This window comes from Platalea leucorodia, assembly GCF_965183815.1.
Source record: "Platalea leucorodia genome assembly, chromosome: 3".
NCBI classification, from domain to species: domain Eukaryota; kingdom Metazoa; phylum Chordata; class Aves; order Pelecaniformes; family Threskiornithidae; genus Platalea; species Platalea leucorodia.
In genome coordinates, this window is record NC_138825.1 from 46,970,183 (window position 1) to 46,990,851 (window position 20,669).

Below are 20,669 nucleotides of genomic sequence, written 5' to 3' on the forward strand. Positions count from 1 at the left end.
GTGTGGGGCGGAGGGGGGATTTCGAAGAACCCGAGGCAGACATTTTAGGACTACGGCTGGGCAGTGGGACAGTGTTTTCAGGAGGAACCGTCACAGGGAGGCTCTGCACCAGGGAAAAACAGCTCTGCGTGCTCACTAGCAGGAAAGCCATCAGCAAGCGGCTCAGATCCGGGACAACTGAAACGCGCCAGAAGCGAGGGACGATCCCTCCCGAGGGCGGCCTGCGAGCGGCCGGACGGGACGGCAGCCCGCCCCCCCCCCCCCGCCCCAGGAGAGCGGCGGGCAGCTTCTTGACGGCACGACCACCGCTCAGCCCGGCCCGCGGCCGCCGGGGCGGCACCGCGGACGCGCGGCGGAGGCAGCGCGCTGTGCGCAGGCCCGGGGCCGGGCCCGGGCACCTCACGGCCCCTTCCCGCCGCGCCGCGGGGCGGGGCTCGCGCTCCCCCCTCCCCGCCGCCGGCGGAGGGCGCGGCGGGCTGGGCGCGCGTGCGCAGCTGCGGCCGTTGCTGCCGGGGCGGAGGCGGGCCCGGCGCCGGTGCTTCGTGCGCTTCCCTCCCGGGCCGCCCGCCCGCCTCTGCCGGGCCGCCAGTCCCCGCCGCTCAGCGCCGTCCCCGGGCAAGGGGGGGGGAGGAGGAGGAGGAGGAGGAGGAGGGGGCGGCGGGCTCGCCGCTCCCGAAATGTCGCAGACTGCCATGTCCGAGACCTACGGTAGGAGCCAGGGGCGGGGCGGGGCGGGAGGACCCTCCTCTTCCTCCTCCCCTCCGGGGGAGCGGGCCCGGGCCCGGGCAGGCACCTCCTGGGGAGCGGGGAGGCGGCGGCGGAGCAGGGGCTGAGGCGGCGCGGCGTGAGCCGTGGCGGCTCCGCGGGCTCCGGCGGGCTCCCCGCCGTTGCCGTGAGGGCCTGTCCCTGTGGGCGCCGCAGCGCCCTGCCCCTGCCTGCGTTGCCCGGGCCGACAGGGCAGCGGGCGTTCGCAACTGTCCTCCGTGGCGCGGAGGCGTTGACTCGAAACGTGAGTGAAATCTAGGCGAGGGAGCTTGGGCGCTACCGGTTGCCGCTAAGTGAATTCGGAGGGAAAGTTGCGGTGCCGGTCCCCTGGGAGAAGCCGCACGCCTCTCTAACTGGAGACGGTGTTCTTTTGCGGGTCCGGTCCTGTCGTCTTAGATGTGCGAGCATTGAAAAGAACTGATCGTGAGAGCGAGCGAGGGGAAAAAGATCAGTGAATATCTTCCCACGTCCCTATGTCGGCATGGATGTCTAACTACTACTAGTAGTGAAACACCCGAAGGAGTAAGTCGGAGTGCTGGCACTGGCGGGGTGTGTCAGCGTCAAAGAGAAGTGAGGAGCCGAAAAGGCAGGCAGAGCTGGTGTTGCTGGCTAGGTGGGGGAGATGGGAAGCGACTGAATAGTATTCATTTCTCTTCTTTGTAACTTTGCTTGAAACAGTTCTGTTTGCTTGAATCGATTTGCTTTTTCTCCCCTTTCTGTAATATTTTGCAGTATAAGAATGCTGTCATACATGTAAGCATTTTCAAAGTCCATATGATAGGTTGTTGGAGAGTAAGAGAAGTATGGAATACTGTGATGAACCCTTTCAATTGTCATTTTCTAGTTTTGTTGCAACAACTTATCTTCAGTCACTGTTCAGACTTCAGAGCTGGACTTGCATTCTCTTGCTTTTAGAGCAGTTTTGAAAATAAGGAATAGTTTGGATGATTACAGCAAAATCGGACACAACTCCTCTGCTAACTGCGACACCCATCAGGAGTTCTTACTAGTAGGCTAACTTACCTGATTTTTGCTGCTGTGTAAGTCGGTTTCTTTTCAATACCGTGGTCATCAGTGCTTAAGACGTTTTGTACCGCTGGTCAGTGCTTTGGTGTACAGCAAATGCATGGAACTAAAGGGCAAAATGAGGCAAGAGTGTGGGGCAGCCCTTGAAGTGCGAACGTTAGCATATCAAGACCCTGCTTATTTTATCCATACTATCTTGAAACATGTAAAACTTATACATAGAAACCAGAGAGGGGTGCTCTGTTGATTTAAATGTGACTTTGACTAATTCTTCATGCTCTGAACTCTTGTGATCAAGATCTGGGATCACTTTGGCTATGCTTACAGTGGGACTGGTGGTCTCTAAGCAAGTGAGTGGGTAGACAATCAGAGATGACGGAGAGAATTTCAGCAGTGCTCCTCTTTTGATGCTGTAATAGTAAGCAAGCTAAATAGATTACAGTAACAAGTACATTTCAACACTTTTTGCATTGTTCCAGTGATGCAAAATAGCAATTGTAAGCCCACTGTAGCGGTTGATACTTTTCGATTGTTTTGATGTCCCAGAAAAGGAGCCCTTAAAGTTGAAGGTTTGCAGTTGTTGTGGTCTGTTCCTTTTATTTGTTTAATTATTGCTTGGTATATTTCTCTTTTGAGTTTCATTGTTTGTTCTATTCATACACGAGCTAGAAAAATTCTGAGCTAGAATACTTGAGAGTCTCAAGGTTTAGGGTAGATAGAAGAATAAAAACTAAGTTATAACATAAAATTTAACAATGGCTATACCGTCTCTGACCATAACAGTAACCACCATCTAATTTTGCAGTGTCCTGTCCACATATGTAGCAGTCCAATTGACAGTTCAAAGTAAACAGTATGATGTGAAAAAATCATGGCTTTTCTGTGCTTGATGAATTCTCTGGGATTTAATGTGCCTGCTGTCTTAACAAGGAGTGGTTTGTTTCTGCCCAGCTGTTACGGTGATGATCAAGGATGACAGAAGTATTAGGGCAGTTTCCCCCTGGTGACTGAGATCAGTGGTCGCTGTATCGCCTCAGTGCTGGAATCCCTGTAGCTACTGGCCTTGTTGATGCTTATTGATAAATCGCATTTTTCTTATCACCTGGATTATGACCCATTCTAATTATGTAACCTCAAGCTTTTCATCCCATACAGATAGGCTCAGGAAAGTGGTTGAGGTTTTGTTTGGGGTTTTTTTGTTGTTGTTTTTTGTTGTTGTTTTTTTTTTAAATATCATTTTGCTGTCTGACCTTTGTATGACTTTAATTTTGCTGTGAGGTTTCAACTTCTCTTCCCCTTGAAAGGGGGGGTGGTGTATTTTTTTCAAAATTTTTCTCAATCTATGAGAAATAAAGAGCCTTTCCTCTGGTGTGTCCTTTCTGCCTATCATACTTCATTATCCACCTCAGTTAATTTACGTGTCTCTTCCTGGTTTTTTTTCTTCCCTGAGTTCTCTTCTCTGTCTCAAATTCTGTCTGCTTTGAACCTTTTCTGTTCACTCAGACTTACTAACTTTTTCTGTCCCTTGCTGTGATTCTTAGCTCTTTCCAAACCAAGGTCTGTAGCCTCTCATAGGCTTGGCACTAAATTCATGGTTTGCAATCCATATTTTCTCTCCTGTAGATCTATTTCATGGGGTGTGTGTCTTCTGTTCTTAACTTTCTAATTTCTGTATTTCTTTCCTATGTGATCAATTTATTTCCCTTACAAAGTGCCAAACCCAAAACAATCATGAATAGAAGAAAACTCCATGAATTTTGAGACTTAAGTTTAGAAAGAACGTTTTACTGTTGCTTTTGAGAGAGGACGGTCATTCTTTAAAAAGTTTATCTTGTAACATTGGAAACAAATCTCTTATTCACAGGAAAATTATTTAACTCGAGTTTTCTGAGATGCAGTGGCCTCTCTGTCGATAGCTACCATGTAACAACACATGCATGCCATCTCCTGCTTCCCAGTGCAAAATGTACATGCTTTTGTGTTATGGTAAATACAGACTGACTTAAAAATCTCTTAGCCTTGTAATAGGTAAATGCAAAGCAACCTTTGGGTTTTAAGTGGTAGAAGGATAGAAGAAAGGTTTTACTACCTTTGAGTAAATGTGACATGTAAGATTCCAGTCAAATCTCTTCAGTCCCTACTTCCCTGTGTTTTCTCTACCAGTATCTACTACGGCCAGTCTGATCACATGTATTTATCCATCTCTGTCATTGTCAAAGAATGTATAGTCTTTCTGTCCATTTAAAAATATTCTTTTTTGACCTGGACAATTTGATTCATTCTTTTCTCCCCATCCCATTCCCCCCTCCCCACACTTATCTGATGGTCTCTGTATTTGTCACCCTGGCCTTCAGTTTATTTGAAATCTGATTTTATTGCTTAGAAGGCATAGCTCTTTTGCTTGTAAGGAAGCAGATCTTCCCCCTTTCAAGCATTCATTATGCAGATTGGAACAGAACCAGGTTTATCTGTTTGACCTGTTTATCTTGTTAACTCTTATTGCTAGAGAAAGGAGTAAGCAGGGAGAGGAGCTCCTCTTTTCTCTCATTTAGAGGCAGCATATGCAAGTAGCAATGCTTCAGAGCGCTCTTTCCTTATGCAGACTGCTGCAAAATAGAAGATGTCTGACTACTAGAAGAGACTTTTTCATGGCGTGAAGCAGAGAGTTTCCAAAGGGTCAGCATTAGTGAATATAAGTTCTATTCTTTATCAAGGAGTTGGAAGAAGACCAAACTGAGATTGGGAATGTAATTTGGTCTTCCCCCCCTGCCCCCTTCTGTATTAGCAAGCATATAAGAAACAATTTAATTCTCATTACATTTTAAAGACTAAGGCGCAGTAACTCGGAAGCTGTTCAGTTTTTCCTTCTGCTGGAGTAAACTTCAGTCAAAGGAGGAGGTTGGGTGTCTGGGGGTGGTTTCCACATCAGCCATCTGGTTTTGCTGGTACTTGAGTCAAAGCCCACAATTGTCTCCCTTCTCCTTTCCCCTCAGCTGCCTCTCCCTCCCCACCCCACCCCCCCCAAACATGTAGTTTAGCTGCTGGTGCATCTTTGGGGTGGAGCCAGAGTTTTATTCCTTGTCGACTGTGCTAGAAAATGAGTTTTGTTCCCTGTACCCCCTACCCATTTGGGATCAGGTGATGCATGTAGCTCACAGAGGGGAGTAAGCTGATTCTTTATATTGCCTTATTTCCTTAAACAGCCATGCTATGCTATCTTTCATGACTTTATGCTTTCTCTAGTGCATGTCTTGTAACTCTTTTTCCTTTTGGCACAGAGTTCAGTTTTCTTCCTAAATCCTTTCTGTATAATGATGATCTTATTTACAGGCAAAATACTTCAACTTTTTGAGACCTTTTCAGTAGCCAGCATGGTAGCAAGCATTTGTAACATCTGAAAGATGTTGCTTTTCAGCTTTTCCATGAAGGAGGAACAACGGAATTCAAAAGAAAAACTTCTCTAGGGTGACAGCCTTGGCAGCTGACTGGAATGTTGGAGCTCAGAGCTGCTTTGTCAATTGGGGGGGGGGGGGGGGGAAAGCTATGCAATGAAGGGACTTAACTCCCCTGGGAAGAGGACACCAAAAAGGAAAACTAGAGCAATTAAGCGGTAGTGCAGACAGTAGAATATGAGTTGCATTTGGTGAAATTGCAAAGAATGAAGATATAAAAATTTTTCCTGAGTGTGAGTACACAGTAATGTTACAATTGGGCTAAAAGAAGTAATCTGTCCAATCTCATTCAGTTTCTCTGTTTCTGAAGTGTGCTAAATTTTTAGATACATCTGTACAGTTCAAAGAGAAGATATTTCATTTCCTAAATCAAGCAATAAAAAAAGTTATAAACATGTAATTGATGTGGTTCCTGTTATCCTACAGAATGACATTATAAGAAAGAAGTTCCAGAATAAGAAAATGAAAAATGTTCTCCCTGTTCTTACCTCATATTACCTTACTTATTAATATGCTAGGCTGTGAACTTAAAAACTTGTTAAATATGGATATTTGTGACTTTTGGTATTGGCAAATCCCTTTTCTTGTCCTTCCTTGCAGTTGATTAAATATGCAAAGTATTCTGTATTTCCTGAAGCGTGTTATCCAGTGCTTGTGGATAAACTGTTAACATAATTCTTAAAAGCCTTTTGCTATTTTGAACAATTTACATAAAATTGGAGTTTAAACTGATAGAAGCACAGTTATGTTTGTGAATGTAACTTGAAAGTGCCATTTACTCTACAAATCTACATGTGTTTGGAAACATTGCTGCCTCCTTTGGTGCAGAAAGGTTTTGATTTTTTTTATTGTAAGATTTTGATATTTCCATTCTATAGTGGAATAAAACACATTTTTCTTACTTTCATACTGTAAACAAGTGAATTGTAACTGCAGTTTCAAGTTTTACCTTAGAAAACCTGTTTGCTGTTTTGCCAGAGGGGAATATATTTTTTGTCTACTAAGTAAGCAGGTATTAAATTGGCATATAAGTGATTTATTTATAGGAAAGATTCCCTTTTAAAGTTGTCTGGCACAACAGAATCTTGATAGGAATTGGGAGTCTATTATAAAGTGCTGCTAGAATATGTTATCAATTTAAAGCCATGAATAGAAAATCCCCAAATATCACTCTTGCTTTCAGAGCAAACTATAAATCACCTCAACTTAAAGCACCTCAGGAAAAATACACTGCTGTTCTCAAGCTCTTCCAGATCAGTCCCTGACAGCGACAGGTTCAGTTTCTCCCCGGCCTACAGCCTCTCTGCGCAGAACGGAGCAGGGTGTTAAATTTGCTGTTCAGTGTGGTTTCGTGGGTTGCACAAGTATGGCTTTGTGAACCACATTTAACAACCAGTGCTTACAATCACAGAGCAAATTAGTGTAGGAATAGAGGTTTGGGTTTATTCTTCTGCCGGTTTAGTTTGACAGTAGCTGTTATACTACTATCAATAATATGAGTCTTCCATGGAAAAAAGGAAGGTAGACTTGAATTTTGTAGTTGTTTTTAACGAGAAAATCTGACAAACAGCATTCACCAGATACATAGGAGAACCAGCTTTAACTGGATTTCAGATTTATTTTTGGAAAAACTGTAGAGACCAGAAACAGATTGTTTTAATTGTGACTATGTCTCAGAACATCTCGCATTTTGAGGAACTTTCTGAAAGTGGTAAAACCAGTGAGATTACACACACCCACAGTAGTTTAAATATACAAAAAGGTACATGAAGCAGCTAACTAGTGATATTTGGTCCATAAAAAGAGAAACTTGGCTTTCTTTCAGAGATTAATTTTTTCTTAACCTAACACTTTTGGGGCTATTTATGATATCTACATTTCGTACTAATAGTGAAGATTTGATAAAACGAAGCATTCTCGGCTTTGTCGTGTTTTGCAGTTGAGATGACATGAAGGGCCCTTCTTTACAGGAGATAACACAAAATTTTCACAACCTGAAGCAGAATCCTTTTTGTAACTATTTTTTTTCATCCAGAAAGCGTGAGCAGCTGGGTGGGGGCGTGAAGAATGAGAGAAGTTTGGAACAGAATGTCTTGAGGGTGTAAATGGTCGTATTTGTGAGCAAGAAACAGAAATCTCTTTCTGAGGAGGGTAGAATACAGAATCTATACCAAGCCTGTTGCAACATTTGAAAGAAGAAAAATCATGCAAAGGTAAAATGTAAAAAAGCAAAAATCCTTAGTAAAACACTGCCTAATTATAAATATGAATAAAATTTGGAAGACAGGTGAAGGCAAAGGATGGTGGACATTCCCAGGATTCATAGCCCTCTGTTTTGCTATTGACTTTTCAGCAGTGGGAATTTTTTTACCATATGAGAAACCCAAACCATTCTATGATTCTATGACTGTAAAAAAAGCTGCTGCTGGTAGAAAAATAAATAGTGACTCTTGCACAAGCTGTAAGGGTTGCCTTGATGGCTGTATATTAGGGGAAGCAATTGTAAACTTTCTAATCAGAGTTTATCAGAGTGTATATATTTGAGAGTGGCAAGACAAAGAAGCTTTCTTCAGTCTTTAGCCAAACTGAAAGCAGATCTGGGGAGGTAGTACTAAAGCATTATATGTAACTGTTAAAAAAATACAAATGGACCATAAGTCTTGAATACATGTATTACTAATGCACACTGATGTAAATGGCTCATAAATAGGTAAAGTGCCAGAAGTACCTGTATCTTAATTCACCATGTGGAGGAAATGTGAAAGCAGGCATCCCAGAATAAAAATTACTTCTTGCCTGTAAACTTCGTAGAAAAATATTGTAGTTGTTCCAGCTTTACAAGTATTAAAACAAAGTATGAGTATTAAGCAGTTAATGTAGAGAAGTTCAAATTAATGTGAATTAAAAAAGCAAAACAAAACAAAAAAACAACCCAAAAATTTTTAAAGGTACAAAACCATAGATTTTAAGAAACGACATCATTATATAGGGCATTCGTACTGACTATAGTTAATAGCTTACATACCCTTAAAACAGGTTGCTGGAATACAAGCCAACCATATACCTGTAATTCAGCCTATTTTAACTGAATTCAAATTCAGCCATTTTCATCTCTTCCTGTCATTATTGTATCTTCATAAACAAATAACATTCTTAGCTCGTACTTTGTAACATCGCTATTAAATACACTAGGTTATTCTTCAGATTTATTGTTATTTTGCTAATTTTGTCACATATTCCCTTCTCTTTGAAATAACAGCTACTAGAGAATAGCTGGCTCGCGTACTTGGTCTGGTGGCAAAAACATGAGTGCGTACTAAAATTTATCAATTTTTTTTTTTTTTCTTTCAATCTTCAGATTTCCTGTTTAAGTTCTTGGTCATAGGAAATGCTGGAACTGGAAAATCCTGTTTACTACATCAATTTATTGAAAAGAAATGTAAGTATATGTCAGCATAGTAAGGGTTCTCCATTGCTTTGTACCAGATGAAGGCTCTGCATACATGAGTATCTATTCTTTGTATGGAAGTTCCCATAATTCTCTTATTTGTACAGATGAGGATTTTGACTGAGAATTATGTTCAGAACCATGCTGTCTATCTTTACTGCTCACTGTTTGCCTCTAATCAAAAACCTGATATTAAGCATTATTCCTTATTACTCTCAAATAAATATAACAGGATGTTGATGAAAATACACTTACTTTTTATGAGAATTATGTCTTGCAGCCATAAGCTTCCCTAGATATATAGTAGAGACTTGGGTCTTTCAGAAAAAATACTGAGCAGATGAAAGAAAAGTTGAATTGCTTGAGTATATTTAGAAAGCCTGTTGGACAGAACTCGGATCTCCCAGCATCTAGTCTCTTTCTAAGTAAATAGACACTCTGTGTTCTTTGTCAAGGACTGTGTTCTATGATAAATAGTAGTAGAGACCCCATTGTAAATGTTATTTAGAGATGTATAGATGATATAAAGAAAATTTCCTGTTGGGTAGTGCATTTAACATCATGATTAAACAAAAATAATATGCATTTAGAAACCTTTGTAAATCTAAGGTGACTGTTAGCTTTCTCAGCCGAATAGTAATTCACCTTATCTCTTGAGGAATAGCTCTAGGATAATAACGTGTAATCACTAAGGAAGATGGCATGATTCTGTGATCGAACTTGAACCGTGACCTTGCTTCTAGTATGGGCAGTTGTATATTGCTGAGAATCTGTGATATCAGCAGTGTACACAGAGCAAGTATCTTAACTTTGTACTTTAAAGAAGAAGTAGCTCTTGCTTATTCGTGGGCAAGACTGTGTCTTTTTGTGTTCTGCTTTTCCATAAATTTTAATTTTAAATTGCATCAAAGTATTAGAAAACACTATTGGGAAAAAAAGTGTACAAAAGTTATCTTGCTGTTTATTAGTGTGAATGGGGAATGATTTGATTGAGGCAGGCCTTTCTAGTAGTAATTTTGAATCAAATAAGCTGTTCAAAAATTGTAAGAATGTTTACTTCTGCATGGTGGCAGTAGACTTAAGAGTGGCACTGAATCTGAAGTTCAGGAAGTAGTTTGTAATTTGAACACTGAGGAGTTTTGATTATACCTAAATTGGATTATGTAAAAAATAATTATTCACTTTAAATATTCTCCAAATAAGCCTGTTTTTATTTCTTTTTTTTTTGTAGTCAAAGATGACTCAAATCATACTATAGGAGTGGAATTTGGTTCAAAGATCGTAAATGTTGGTGGTAAATATGTAAAATTGCAGATATGGGATACAGCAGGACAAGAGAGATTCAGGTACCCTTTTCAATCATTTTATTAAGTGTTTGTTATTAAATTGTTGCTGTGGGTGTTGGGTATTATTTATCCCTGCTTGTAAGTAGGCATAGTTTCTTGGTCAGTGGAACTGTTTGCCTACTTTCATATTATTAACTAGGCCAGATCTTCCAATTTGGATATGGCAACATAGATCCATTGATTTCAGTAAAGCAATGCTGCCTTGCAGGATCTGAGGTTCTGCCCTTCTTTCCTTGGGTATTTTCCATGATAGTTAAGGTATATGAGTAGAATATGTGGCTAAAAGTTTGTTCACCAGCCAAACTCGGAATAGTTTTTTAACTAACTGTGTGTGCTTAACTCTGTGTTTAGAAGACGTTCTATTGGTTGGAATAAGTAAATGCCAGGAAGTTGTAAGCTTTTCAGAATCTGCATGAGAACAATTTCATAGTTTAATATTATTTTATTAGAGGGAAACAAATTAGTTGTCAAGTTCACTTGGCTACATACACTTCTAGAAAGATGGAGATCTCTTAACTTTCTTAAAGAAAAAGCAATGTATTTGTCAGCTTAGAATCACTAATGTACTTTTAATGCTGTATTTTAACTGTGTCCTACATCTGAGGCATAGATCAAACTCAGTAAAGATCCAATGTATTCCTGAGTACATTCACCATCAAATAGGACATCAGGGTTTTTTTATATTTTAGGGGGTGGGGTGTGTGTGTGTGAGATTTCTTTGGTTTTGGGAGGGGGGGGCAGTGGTTAACAAAGCTGAGTATGGTGGTAGAAGTCTGAGTAATGGGCAGCAATCAAGGTAAATGTCCTCTATTAGACAAGTTCTTTGGATACATCCGTGACTAGGTAAAGCTGGGCAGTGCTATGTAGTCTCCATTAATGAGAGCTCTTCAGTGTGTTGGCCAGATACCCTGGGATTCTGAGGACCTTGGAGGCTCTGTACTTTCAGAGGCTTGTGCAAATTCTGCTCTTTCAGGTTCAAAGTGTTCACAGCCTTGCAGGTCCTTTTTTTCCTGTTGCTTTTTATAATCTATCTAATTCTTTTCTTTTTAAGGCTGATCACACCCCTGCATACTTAGCAGGTTTCTTCTTCTTCCTCTACCTTTTGAAGGATGCTTTGCTTTGATTTCCTTGCCTCCTCCTCTTCAGCTTAAGGAGTCTTAAATTGTTCAATTACAGCTACTTCGCTCATTCTCTCCTCACTGCTGAGCGTTCAAACATAAGTTAATTATGCTGTTTTCATGCCACAGATACCACCATCAGCTCCCAGTTCTGTATCAGGCCATATAGTATGATGGTATTGTAGCGTCAGCAGCACACAGGTCATAATGGACTTTGAGAATCCCTGTACAGCTATACTTAGTGAAACGGCTCCGTCAAAAGTCTAGTTGTAAATAGTCTGCTGCTGCACAGCTGATAACATTGTCTAAAAAACACATTTTATTTTAAATATGTAAATGAGAATTCTGTTTCATAATATAGATTGCGTTATATCAACCCAGATTTGAAACAATGAAGATATTACAGAAATGTACATGTGTAATTCTATTTCAGGTCTGTAACAAGGAGTTACTATAGAGGAGCTGCAGGTGCTTTGCTTGTCTATGATATAACCAGGTAAGAAAGCTAGCAACTCTTTTGCTTGTAAGACTACGAGATACAATTAATGCATAATGATTCCCCCGATGGATAATGGGCAGGATTCTCAATTAATGCATAATGATTCTCTAATGGAGAATGGGAGGAAGAAAGGAAAATAAGTATAAAAAATACTTCTGTTTTAGTGTGTATTTAAGTTTTGGAACTTGCTTACATGATGTATTGTGAATGTCATAAATGTAAACAGTCTCAAAGGGTTAGACAAATACATGGAAATTGGCGCACTAGTAGCTGTTCTAATGGGCTACGTGCAACCACTGGCTCAGCAAGCCTTGCAAAGGAAACAAAGAGCAGACTTCAGCCACTTTTAACCAAGGTGGTACACTCCTATTTGTGGTATCTGCTTAATAGTATGCTGGTATAACAGGTCAACCTCTGGAGAAGGTCGCTCTACCTACACATTCCTCAACTGTAGCCCAAAATTCAGTTCATCGCTGCATCTTTTAATACTTGAATATTCTAGGCAGCCAGTAGAATTACCATTACACATTTCCACATTTTTTCCTGGCCACCATTGACTGGTACTTGGCAGATAAGTTTCCTGTTGGCTAATGATAATTTGCTAGATCTGTTGCTTTTTGTCCTGTGAGTGGACTGTTCTCCTCTGAGCAGTCTTTGAAATCTGTGTTTTGTGCTTAAGGTCAGTTGGACTCATTCGTCAGTCTTCCTACTTGAAGGCTTTATCTTTGACCACCACTACAATGGCTAATGGTGTGTGCAGGGTAACTGCCTGAGATGTTATTTGTCTTGACAAAACTGTGAAAGTTCAGGCAGGTAATTCTCCACAACTGTAGTAAATTCTTACAGTCCCACCTGAAACTTAAGTATCAGTTGAATTCCATGTTAAACAATAACTCATTCTGTTGTCCCAAAATTTCATGCACAAAAGGCTGAAACTAGATCAGTGCTTAAAATTTTAGCTTTTTGCATTCACAGGGTATTTTATAATTGTGTATTGTTATTTATATGTTGTGGATGATTTAATTTTGCTTTTTAAAAACTTTAAGCTCTTAAATAGTTTCATGAAAGAACTTGATACTCTTCCCTGTTCATAGCTGGCATATTGAGGTATGTAGGTGACTTGCCTGAATAGCGAAAATTTGTGGTTTGCCACAAATACAGATTTGCCTTCTGAGCTTTAGTTCAGTGAACTGTTCACTAGAAACGAGTGTGTTCTAATAAAGGATGATGTTTTCTACATAGCCGGGAAACCTACAATGCACTTACTAATTGGTTGACGGATGCAAGAATGTTAGCAAGTCAAAATATTGTGATAATTCTGTGTGGAAACAAAAAGGATCTTGATGCAGATCGTGAAGTTACTTTTTTAGAAGCATCCCGGTTTGCACAAGAAAATGGTAAGTAGTGCGATATCTTCATGTAGCATTCAAAGATGCTTAATACTTAAAATAATGGGTTTTTTTGTGCAGTTAGGGAGTACTTTGCCCACTGTACCTTGTCAGATACCTACAGAAAAGAGAATTCTGTCAGTACATGAGGCATAGAGAGAGGACAATGCCTGCAGTGAGACCTACACGTACTATTTAAGTCTCGTTAACAGTGACTCTTCCAGTCACAGCTGCTGCTTAAAGAATACCTTCTATGCGAAGATATATTCCCTAGGGAATGTAATACAACTTCAGGTATTGCCTTGCCTCCAAAGGGCTGAGGAGGAAATGAAGAGCACGATTTCCTAGGTTTCAGCATCTTACAGATTCTATAGATTATGGACGAGGTTGGATGGGGGTGTGCTGCAATTGGAAGCAATGAGTTTTACTCATAGGAAACTGAGCTCAGTGGATGGCATGGATCCATAGGACTATTACCTGGTCTGTAGTATTCGGAATTTCCAGTCTGAGGACACATTTCTGTGGCAGCTAAAGCCAGTCTCAGTCTGAGCTTCCGTGCTGCTGTCCTCCCATCAATAAAATCTGGTTTTGCTTTTATAAATCAATTCTAAATAGTCTTTTCTACCAACTGTGGCTGGTTGTCCTTTTGCATATAACTTTCTATTAATGGGAAACTGTATGAAGTTCTTTGGTTTCATGCACTATTTTGCATGCACAGCCCAGGTTATTGTCTTTGGATTCCAAGTTTCTAGGGTTAATGTATAAATTTCAGAGGAAGTTTTTTGTGGTTTAGCCATCAAAAACTAATTTTTCTGGACCATACTATTTGACAGTAGTTCTGCTTAAGAAAACGATTATTGTTCCTAGCTTTCATGCTTTGAATTACAATATCAGATATTCCAGACTTGTTTTGAGATTGTTTTTCTGATGTCAAATGCAGAGCTGATGTTCTTGGAAACAAGTGCACTAACGGGCGAAAATGTTGAAGAGGCCTTTGTACAGTGTGCCAGAAAAATACTCAATAAAATTGAATCAGGTAAATTGAGGTTTATATTCTTTTAATGTTTTTGGGGGGTTTTTTTGCCCCTGAAAACTAAAAGTACACATGGAAATATCGCCATTCAAAGTTCTCTAATAGAATTAACCCAAAGAACCAAAATTTCGTTGTGGTAAAATAACCCATTTGGTTTATAGCTGCTTCCCATATGTTTTAATAGGAATGGACATCTTAAGTCAGATCTGTATATCTAAAAGGCGAGGTGGTATGAATTATGGATGTTTTTTACACAGTGTTTACCTTAACAGTCAACTGAGTGTAGGCTGTGCATTCTGTGCATTGCTATGTCCCTACGAACATCAAGCCTGACATTAGACAGTTTTAGCAATGCAGAATAAAAACCTAGTATCAGGGCAGACATAACTTTTAATGCTGCTTCTCATATGTAGCAGGAAATACAGTCAAGAGAATTTGAACAATAATACTGAAAATTTCAGGGATGTTTCCTAGCAACTGTGTTTCTTTGCAGTGACCTTCCTGCCTCTCAGGTGAAACCGGTTTTACTTTTGCAGATCTAGAAATAAACCAGAAGCTTCTCAGCACAAGTGGGCAGGTTTCCATCCGAGACAGGCTCCTAAGTGTTAGGTGTCATTACAGCTAATTTGTATTCCAGTTTTCCTCTCTTATCTTCTAGTTGTTTGATATCTTCAAAGTTTGGCCATATTGAAATATTGGCCATATTGAAAAGTCTGTCTCGGACTCCAATTACACATTTTGAATGCCAAACACAAATTTTTAGATGAAAAGAATATGGTATTTGCATGGGAATTTCCTGATTACTGCATCAAATCAATGCCAAACAGCACCTTTCATTTTAAACAAGCAAACAAACAAACAAAAAAAAAACCCAAAAAGCAAAGTATAGCTAGTTTCTTATGATACTGTTCCATCACTGATTCAAAGAGGCATTACCACAACAGAAGTCAGTCCTGTTTTCTGTGAGCTGCTCCTGTTTTCTTTGTGCCAGCACACATGCATCGAATCACAGAAAAATTAAGACTGGAAAGAAGCTATGGAGGTCTCTAGTCCAGCCTCCTGTTTAAAGCGTGTTCAGGTTCAAAGTGAGAGCAAGTTGCCCAGGGCTTGTCGAGGCACATTTTGAGATCCTCCAGGAATGGAGGTTCCACAGCCCCTCTAGGCAACGTGTCCCAGTGCTAACCAATTGCTACTATCTACCTAGTCAGTCCCCAGCCCGTACCAGTGCTTGGGCCTGTTCCATCACAGGTGCAGAGCTCTGCATGCGTAGCTGCTGAATTTCATGAGGTTCCTGCTGTCCCATTCCTCTAGTTCAGCCAGGCTCTTTCCTGAATGGCAGCCCTACTCCCGAGCTATCAAGTGGTCCCCTCAACATGCTGCCATCTGTTTACTTACAGAGGGTGCATATGTGTGCAATGAACCTGAATAAGTGGTATGAATTATTCAGAGGGATTCTTTCTATTTTCTGTGGTGTTTTTGTTTTTGTTTGTTTTGGTTTTTTTTTTTTTTTTAAGAAACTAAATGTTTCTAATCTTGGCCAGTCCGCCATACAGCCATAAGAACATTTCTGAAGGTACAGGGTATGGAGTAGGCAGAAATGGATACCAGAAGTGGGGAAGGCTGAGGTAATTTCCTCTGGGGGCAGTGCTTTATGGAATCCTGCCGTCAGATTGATCCATTTTTGTTTGGCTTGGTATCTATAGTACTTCTTTCTTTGCATATTAGTCTCTGAAAGCAGGTGTTTTTTAACAGTGTTCACAGAAAACATTTTGGACATTTCCTGTGTTAGAAGTAGCTAGTGCAAATACATTTCTTGTACCAGCTTAACTCAGAGACAGACTGCTTTGTCATTATGATTAAGGGCAGATGATTGAAATTACAGGAGAAAATGATATAGGTTTGGAATTGCCTAAAAGTAAACAGAATTGCAATAGATCTTTCCATAACTAGAGTAGATTATCATTATGCATCTTTATCTAATGTTGTCAGTTAAGTTAGAATGTATTATTTGCAAGTGATCTATCTTCTTGTGACCATTTTGTTTCTCATCAGGAGAATTGGATCCAGAAAGAATGGGCTCGGGTATTCAGTATGGAGATGCTGCCTTGAGACAGCTGAGATCACCACGTAGAGCACAAGCACAAAGTGCTCAAGAATGTGGGTGTTAAAGAAACAAAACACAAAATCCCAAATACTCACTTTAGATACAAAAGGTAAGGTTACAAAAATCTCAGGGCGTTGGGTAAATTACCATATTTCATAAATGTGCTGTATTGAGCGCTTGGTTTTTTCACAGTTAGCCTGTAAATTAACATAGAATATAGTGAAATAATGCACAGTAGAATGGCTTTTTTTTTTTTTTATACTTTGATTTTTCTTCTACCATCTGCCCACTAAAAGCAAGACCAGTGCTCTTACTGAAGTATTTATAGATCTTTGCTTACTCTGAGTAACGCTGTGGAAAACATTGAAAAATTCTGTATTCCTGAAATGCATTATTGCCCTAATACTTACCTACTGCACTGTAGAGAAAGCAAATCATTTGTGTTGTATCATAGACAAATATTACTAGAAATGAGAATTCACGAAATATATGGTGCAGTATCTTGTCCAAAGGTATTATATAGTCTTTTCTGAAAATATGACATTTAAAGACTGAGACTTGAAAATAAAAGATAATACTGGATTTCAAACTTGTGTTGTCATCTAAAGTAGCTCTTCTAGGGCTGTTGCAGCCTATGGAATGGGTGTGCAGTCTTTTGTCTTCCAAAGACATTCTTCAGAGGAAGTGAGGAACAGATTTTTCCCTTTAGCAGTAGTAGGGGAAGAGAACTAGAAGTCACATAACCTACTCGGAAGAACAGCTTGGCGGTTGGTCTTTCTTATAAACAGTTGTCCTTAAGACACCTCTCAGTATTCGCTGATTTTACTTAACTCCTTGCAGTATGTAAGTGTCTGTCTGTTAGGACAGTCCTTTTTCCTTCACTCAATGAGGGTAATTAAGGAATTGCTGTGTAGTTAATTATTCTGATACCATTAATCCTTATTTCTCTAATACAAGGACAGCGATATCAAATTAACAAGTACTGCAGGCATAGTTACTGCATCATTTTTACTGTATTCATTTTTCATCAGTTTGAGCAGTGCACAGCCGCAGAAGCTTTACAGAACGTTAAATAAGGCAGCGTGTAATTCTACATTCTCATATTTTGTTCTATATTCCAGATGCTTAGCCCCCAGTTAGAGCTCAGAATTTTAAATAATGGATAGGAATCCTTGAACTACTTTTCTCCCTTGTTTTCCTTCTATAAAATGTCATCCTTCAACTAAGAGGCTGCTGGAAAAGGACATTCATTTACTCCAGCTTTGGTACAGCTCTACAGGAGTGAATAGTTATCGATCTTATTTCAGGAGCTGAGTTTTCAGATTGATCAGATGTAGATAATTGATGGAGTTCTTGTGTGTTTTACAGCTGTCTTTGCAGATGGTGTTTGAAGAAACAGGAAAGCTTGAAGGCTATGCAGTTTTTAGAAACATCTTTCCAGTATCTACAGACAGAGCAGACCACTGCTGACAGAAAGGTGTACTGTGTGGTGTGGGGCAGGAATGTTCACGTGACACAAAAGTCTGCAAAGCAAACTTGATAATTCGGTGGACAATATTAAGACTCATACCTGTATGTAAACATTTTCCATTACCTATTTTTGTTCTTTCACCTCTAGTTTAAAGCATTGCTATATACTGTAAATAATGTAACAGTAAACTTACAAAGCATGGTATACTTACGTATGCTGATAGAGTGTTGCACTACAAGCAGTTTAATATTTTATTTTTTTATCATATAAACAAATTTAACTGAGGTAGGCTTTGTCATGTTTGTTTGTTGCACAATAGTTTATATTTATGACCTGAATTATAAAACCACTGGCACTGTCAGTGAGAGGTTGTTTTATTTTTTCCTACTTAGTTTGCCACGTTCTAAGCAGCTGTTGACATGACTGGTTCTCAACATATGGTTAGGACCCATACTTATGTTTACTAATATGTCAAGTTGGAAAAGGAATTTTTATTGATGTTCACATATCCTACTTTATCACAGTTACTTAAGTAACTTCTGAAGGTCTTTTTATCAAACTTTAGAAGTTTAGAAAAAATACTTTAAAGTCTCTCAAATGGCTGTTGACTGACTTGGATTTTTTTCTTAGTCCTGATGTTTTGTATAGCACTGGTATCATGAAGGTGGAACGTATGTGTGAACAGAACTGTGCATCTTCTCTGTGTGTTGTAGTTCTAGGGCAGGGCCATGAGCTTATGGAGAATTATCACAGTAGGCTTTTGTTTTGCCAGACAAGAGCTGCAGAACCAAGCTCATGTTTCTGGAGGTAGCTGCGTTCAACCAATTGAGGTGGGCAGTTTCACTTGCACTAGTGACATTTTTACTTAGTTAGTTGTATAACTAGAAATGGGATGTCTCCTTGGAAGTGCAAATTAAAACAAAATAATTAATTTGATCAGAACTCTGTATTGAAATTCCAAGGTCATACATGCTTTATTATTTTCTATATATGAATCTTTTTAAGGGTCACTTGGCAAATGCATGTTTAAAAACTAAACTGATGCTGTAATTCAGAGGGCAGTTAAAGCACAAGAACAAAGCAAGAATGCTACACAGAGGCATACCATCTTTCATGGAATTGGAATTATGTTTAAAACTATTCCCTTCATCCTGACATTTGGTTCAAATGAATGCTTATCTGAAAACTATATACCTTGGGTCATCTCTGAATTAAAGGGAATTAAATATACTTTGTACTTGAGAAGCCCAGGTTTAGTTTTAAAAAGGCTGTTGGGTCCAAAGACTTCTGTGTTCTCTCTCTCTCTCCTGTGTATCTTGTTATATGTAGGACTGGATTTGTTACATAACTGATAATGATTATTCCCAAGGAGTATTTTTTTCCTGCTAAGAGTGTGAAGTACCACAACATCAAAGAACTCCAAAGAAACTTACCTGTCTTAATCCCCACTCAATTTATTTTGGCTTCCACTACTCAGAACTGGAAGGAATTACCAAAAGCAAGTCCTGGGAGGTAGCTGTTGGACAGAGTTGTCTCCTCCACCAGTCCAAATGGCATATTATTAACTGAGATGTGTTGTATTTCTGCCAGAGTTGGGGAGGGAAAGGTCTTGGTTCTGAAACCCCAAACCAGTTCTGGAATGCTGGGAAAAGATGAGATTTTGGGGAGTCTGTTCCCCTCCCCCTTACTACAATCTAAACAGGTTTCTGGGTGCACTGACAAAAGTGAAAACTGAGGACTTATTTATCAGCTGGGACATAGCACAAGTAAAGCTAAAGGTCTCTCTCCTGTCACTGTTACAATGGTTGAAGTGGCACTGGCTGTTGATCAAAACTCCTTTCCATTATTACACTAGCAGTTGAAAGGAGCGGGGGACTGTTACCACTTTTGTTGCTTTTAAGTAGAAATTTTAGGGGTTTGGCGGGGATTTCTTATACTACTTCTGGTCCTTTTCCCTTTACATGCAAGACTGGCCTCTTTTGTATACTCAGTTCTTAGGATCATTTTGGTCAAGTGTCTGTGGTAAGCACAGTTTTACTTTCTGTAACCAACTGTCTTAAGCTGTCCCCTTCCTACCTGGAAGGAAAGAATAGTGTCATTATAATGAGTTTTGACATATTTTACCTTTTTTTTTTTTAAACATATACTCTTACTGTATACACATCAACCAGGTTAATGTGCATGTTTTGTAGCATCACCACCTTTTCTATGCTGCATCTCACTGACATTTTAAAAGGAAACTTTCTAAAATGGCAACTCCTGAGGGAAATACTGTTGGAAGCAATAGCTCTCACCAGTGCAAGCTATATTGTTCACTGTTTCTCCTCTGAGGGATTTTATTTCTGAAAATAAACATCATGCCAATAACAGCCCTGTATCTATAGAGTAGATTTTAAGCTTCAGCATTGTAGTTCACACAGCAAACCAAACCCAGCGCACTTAAACAGTAAGTGATAAATAGGTTAAATGATCTATGTTTTTAGTGTAAAATTTGTACTTTACCAAAGCAAGATGGCTTGGAGTTTTACATGAAATAATACTGGGTACCTATAACCTAGGATTTATTAGATGTGGAGCTTTAGCTGTTCAGACCTTTAAAAGATTTAAATGTCTTATTAAAGCCAATGTCTTGCCTTTTAATGAGTCTGTTGGCCTACACTATTTAATTAATGCTTGTATCTAGCACCAAATAAAGAATCTTTCTTGATTTTCTAGGTGTCTTACAGCAAATTCTGGTTACTTGTACAAGTTTTGCCTGCTAAGTGAAGTCCATAACCTGACAAACCTTAGATGGTCTTGAAAAAAACACTTCTGCTAAATTTACTGCATAGTCAGCATGCGGCTAAGAAAGCAGCAGCAGCTGCTAAAGGAGCTGGAGTGCTTCCGTGTATTTCCCAGAAGCAGGGCCCTCATTGCACTCTCTGGTAGCAGCTTTGCCTGTGGCATGTGAGGGCCCCAACCCTGCAACCCTGCTGCTGCTGCCACCACTCCCTATTAGAGAGGAACAATCCATCTCTTC

The 20,669-nt window shown here is 39.8% G+C and overlaps 1 protein-coding gene across 2 annotated transcripts; it reads left to right on the forward strand.

Moving 5' to 3' along the window:
• The first annotated feature begins 632 nt into the window (after positions 1-632).
• On the forward strand, positions 633-20,406 carry RAB4A (RAB4A, member RAS oncogene family). Of its 2 annotated transcripts, XM_082305433.1 has the most exons (8): positions 633-708; positions 8,602-8,682; positions 9,923-10,037; positions 11,589-11,651; positions 12,897-13,051; positions 13,983-14,078; positions 16,128-16,288; positions 17,548-20,406. In XM_082305433.1, the coding sequence occupies exons 1-7, from the start codon at positions 678-680 to the stop codon at positions 16,241-16,243; spliced, it is 657 nt and encodes a 218-aa protein (XP_082161559.1). In that variant the 5' UTR covers positions 633-677; the 3' UTR covers positions 16,244-16,288; positions 17,548-20,406. The 2 variants fall into 2 exon arrangements, with proteins under 2 accessions (XP_082161559.1, XP_082161558.1); XM_082305432.1 differs by lacking the exon at positions 13,983-14,078 and having other exon boundaries at positions 638-708.
• Positions 20,407-20,669: the final 263 nt, after the last annotated feature.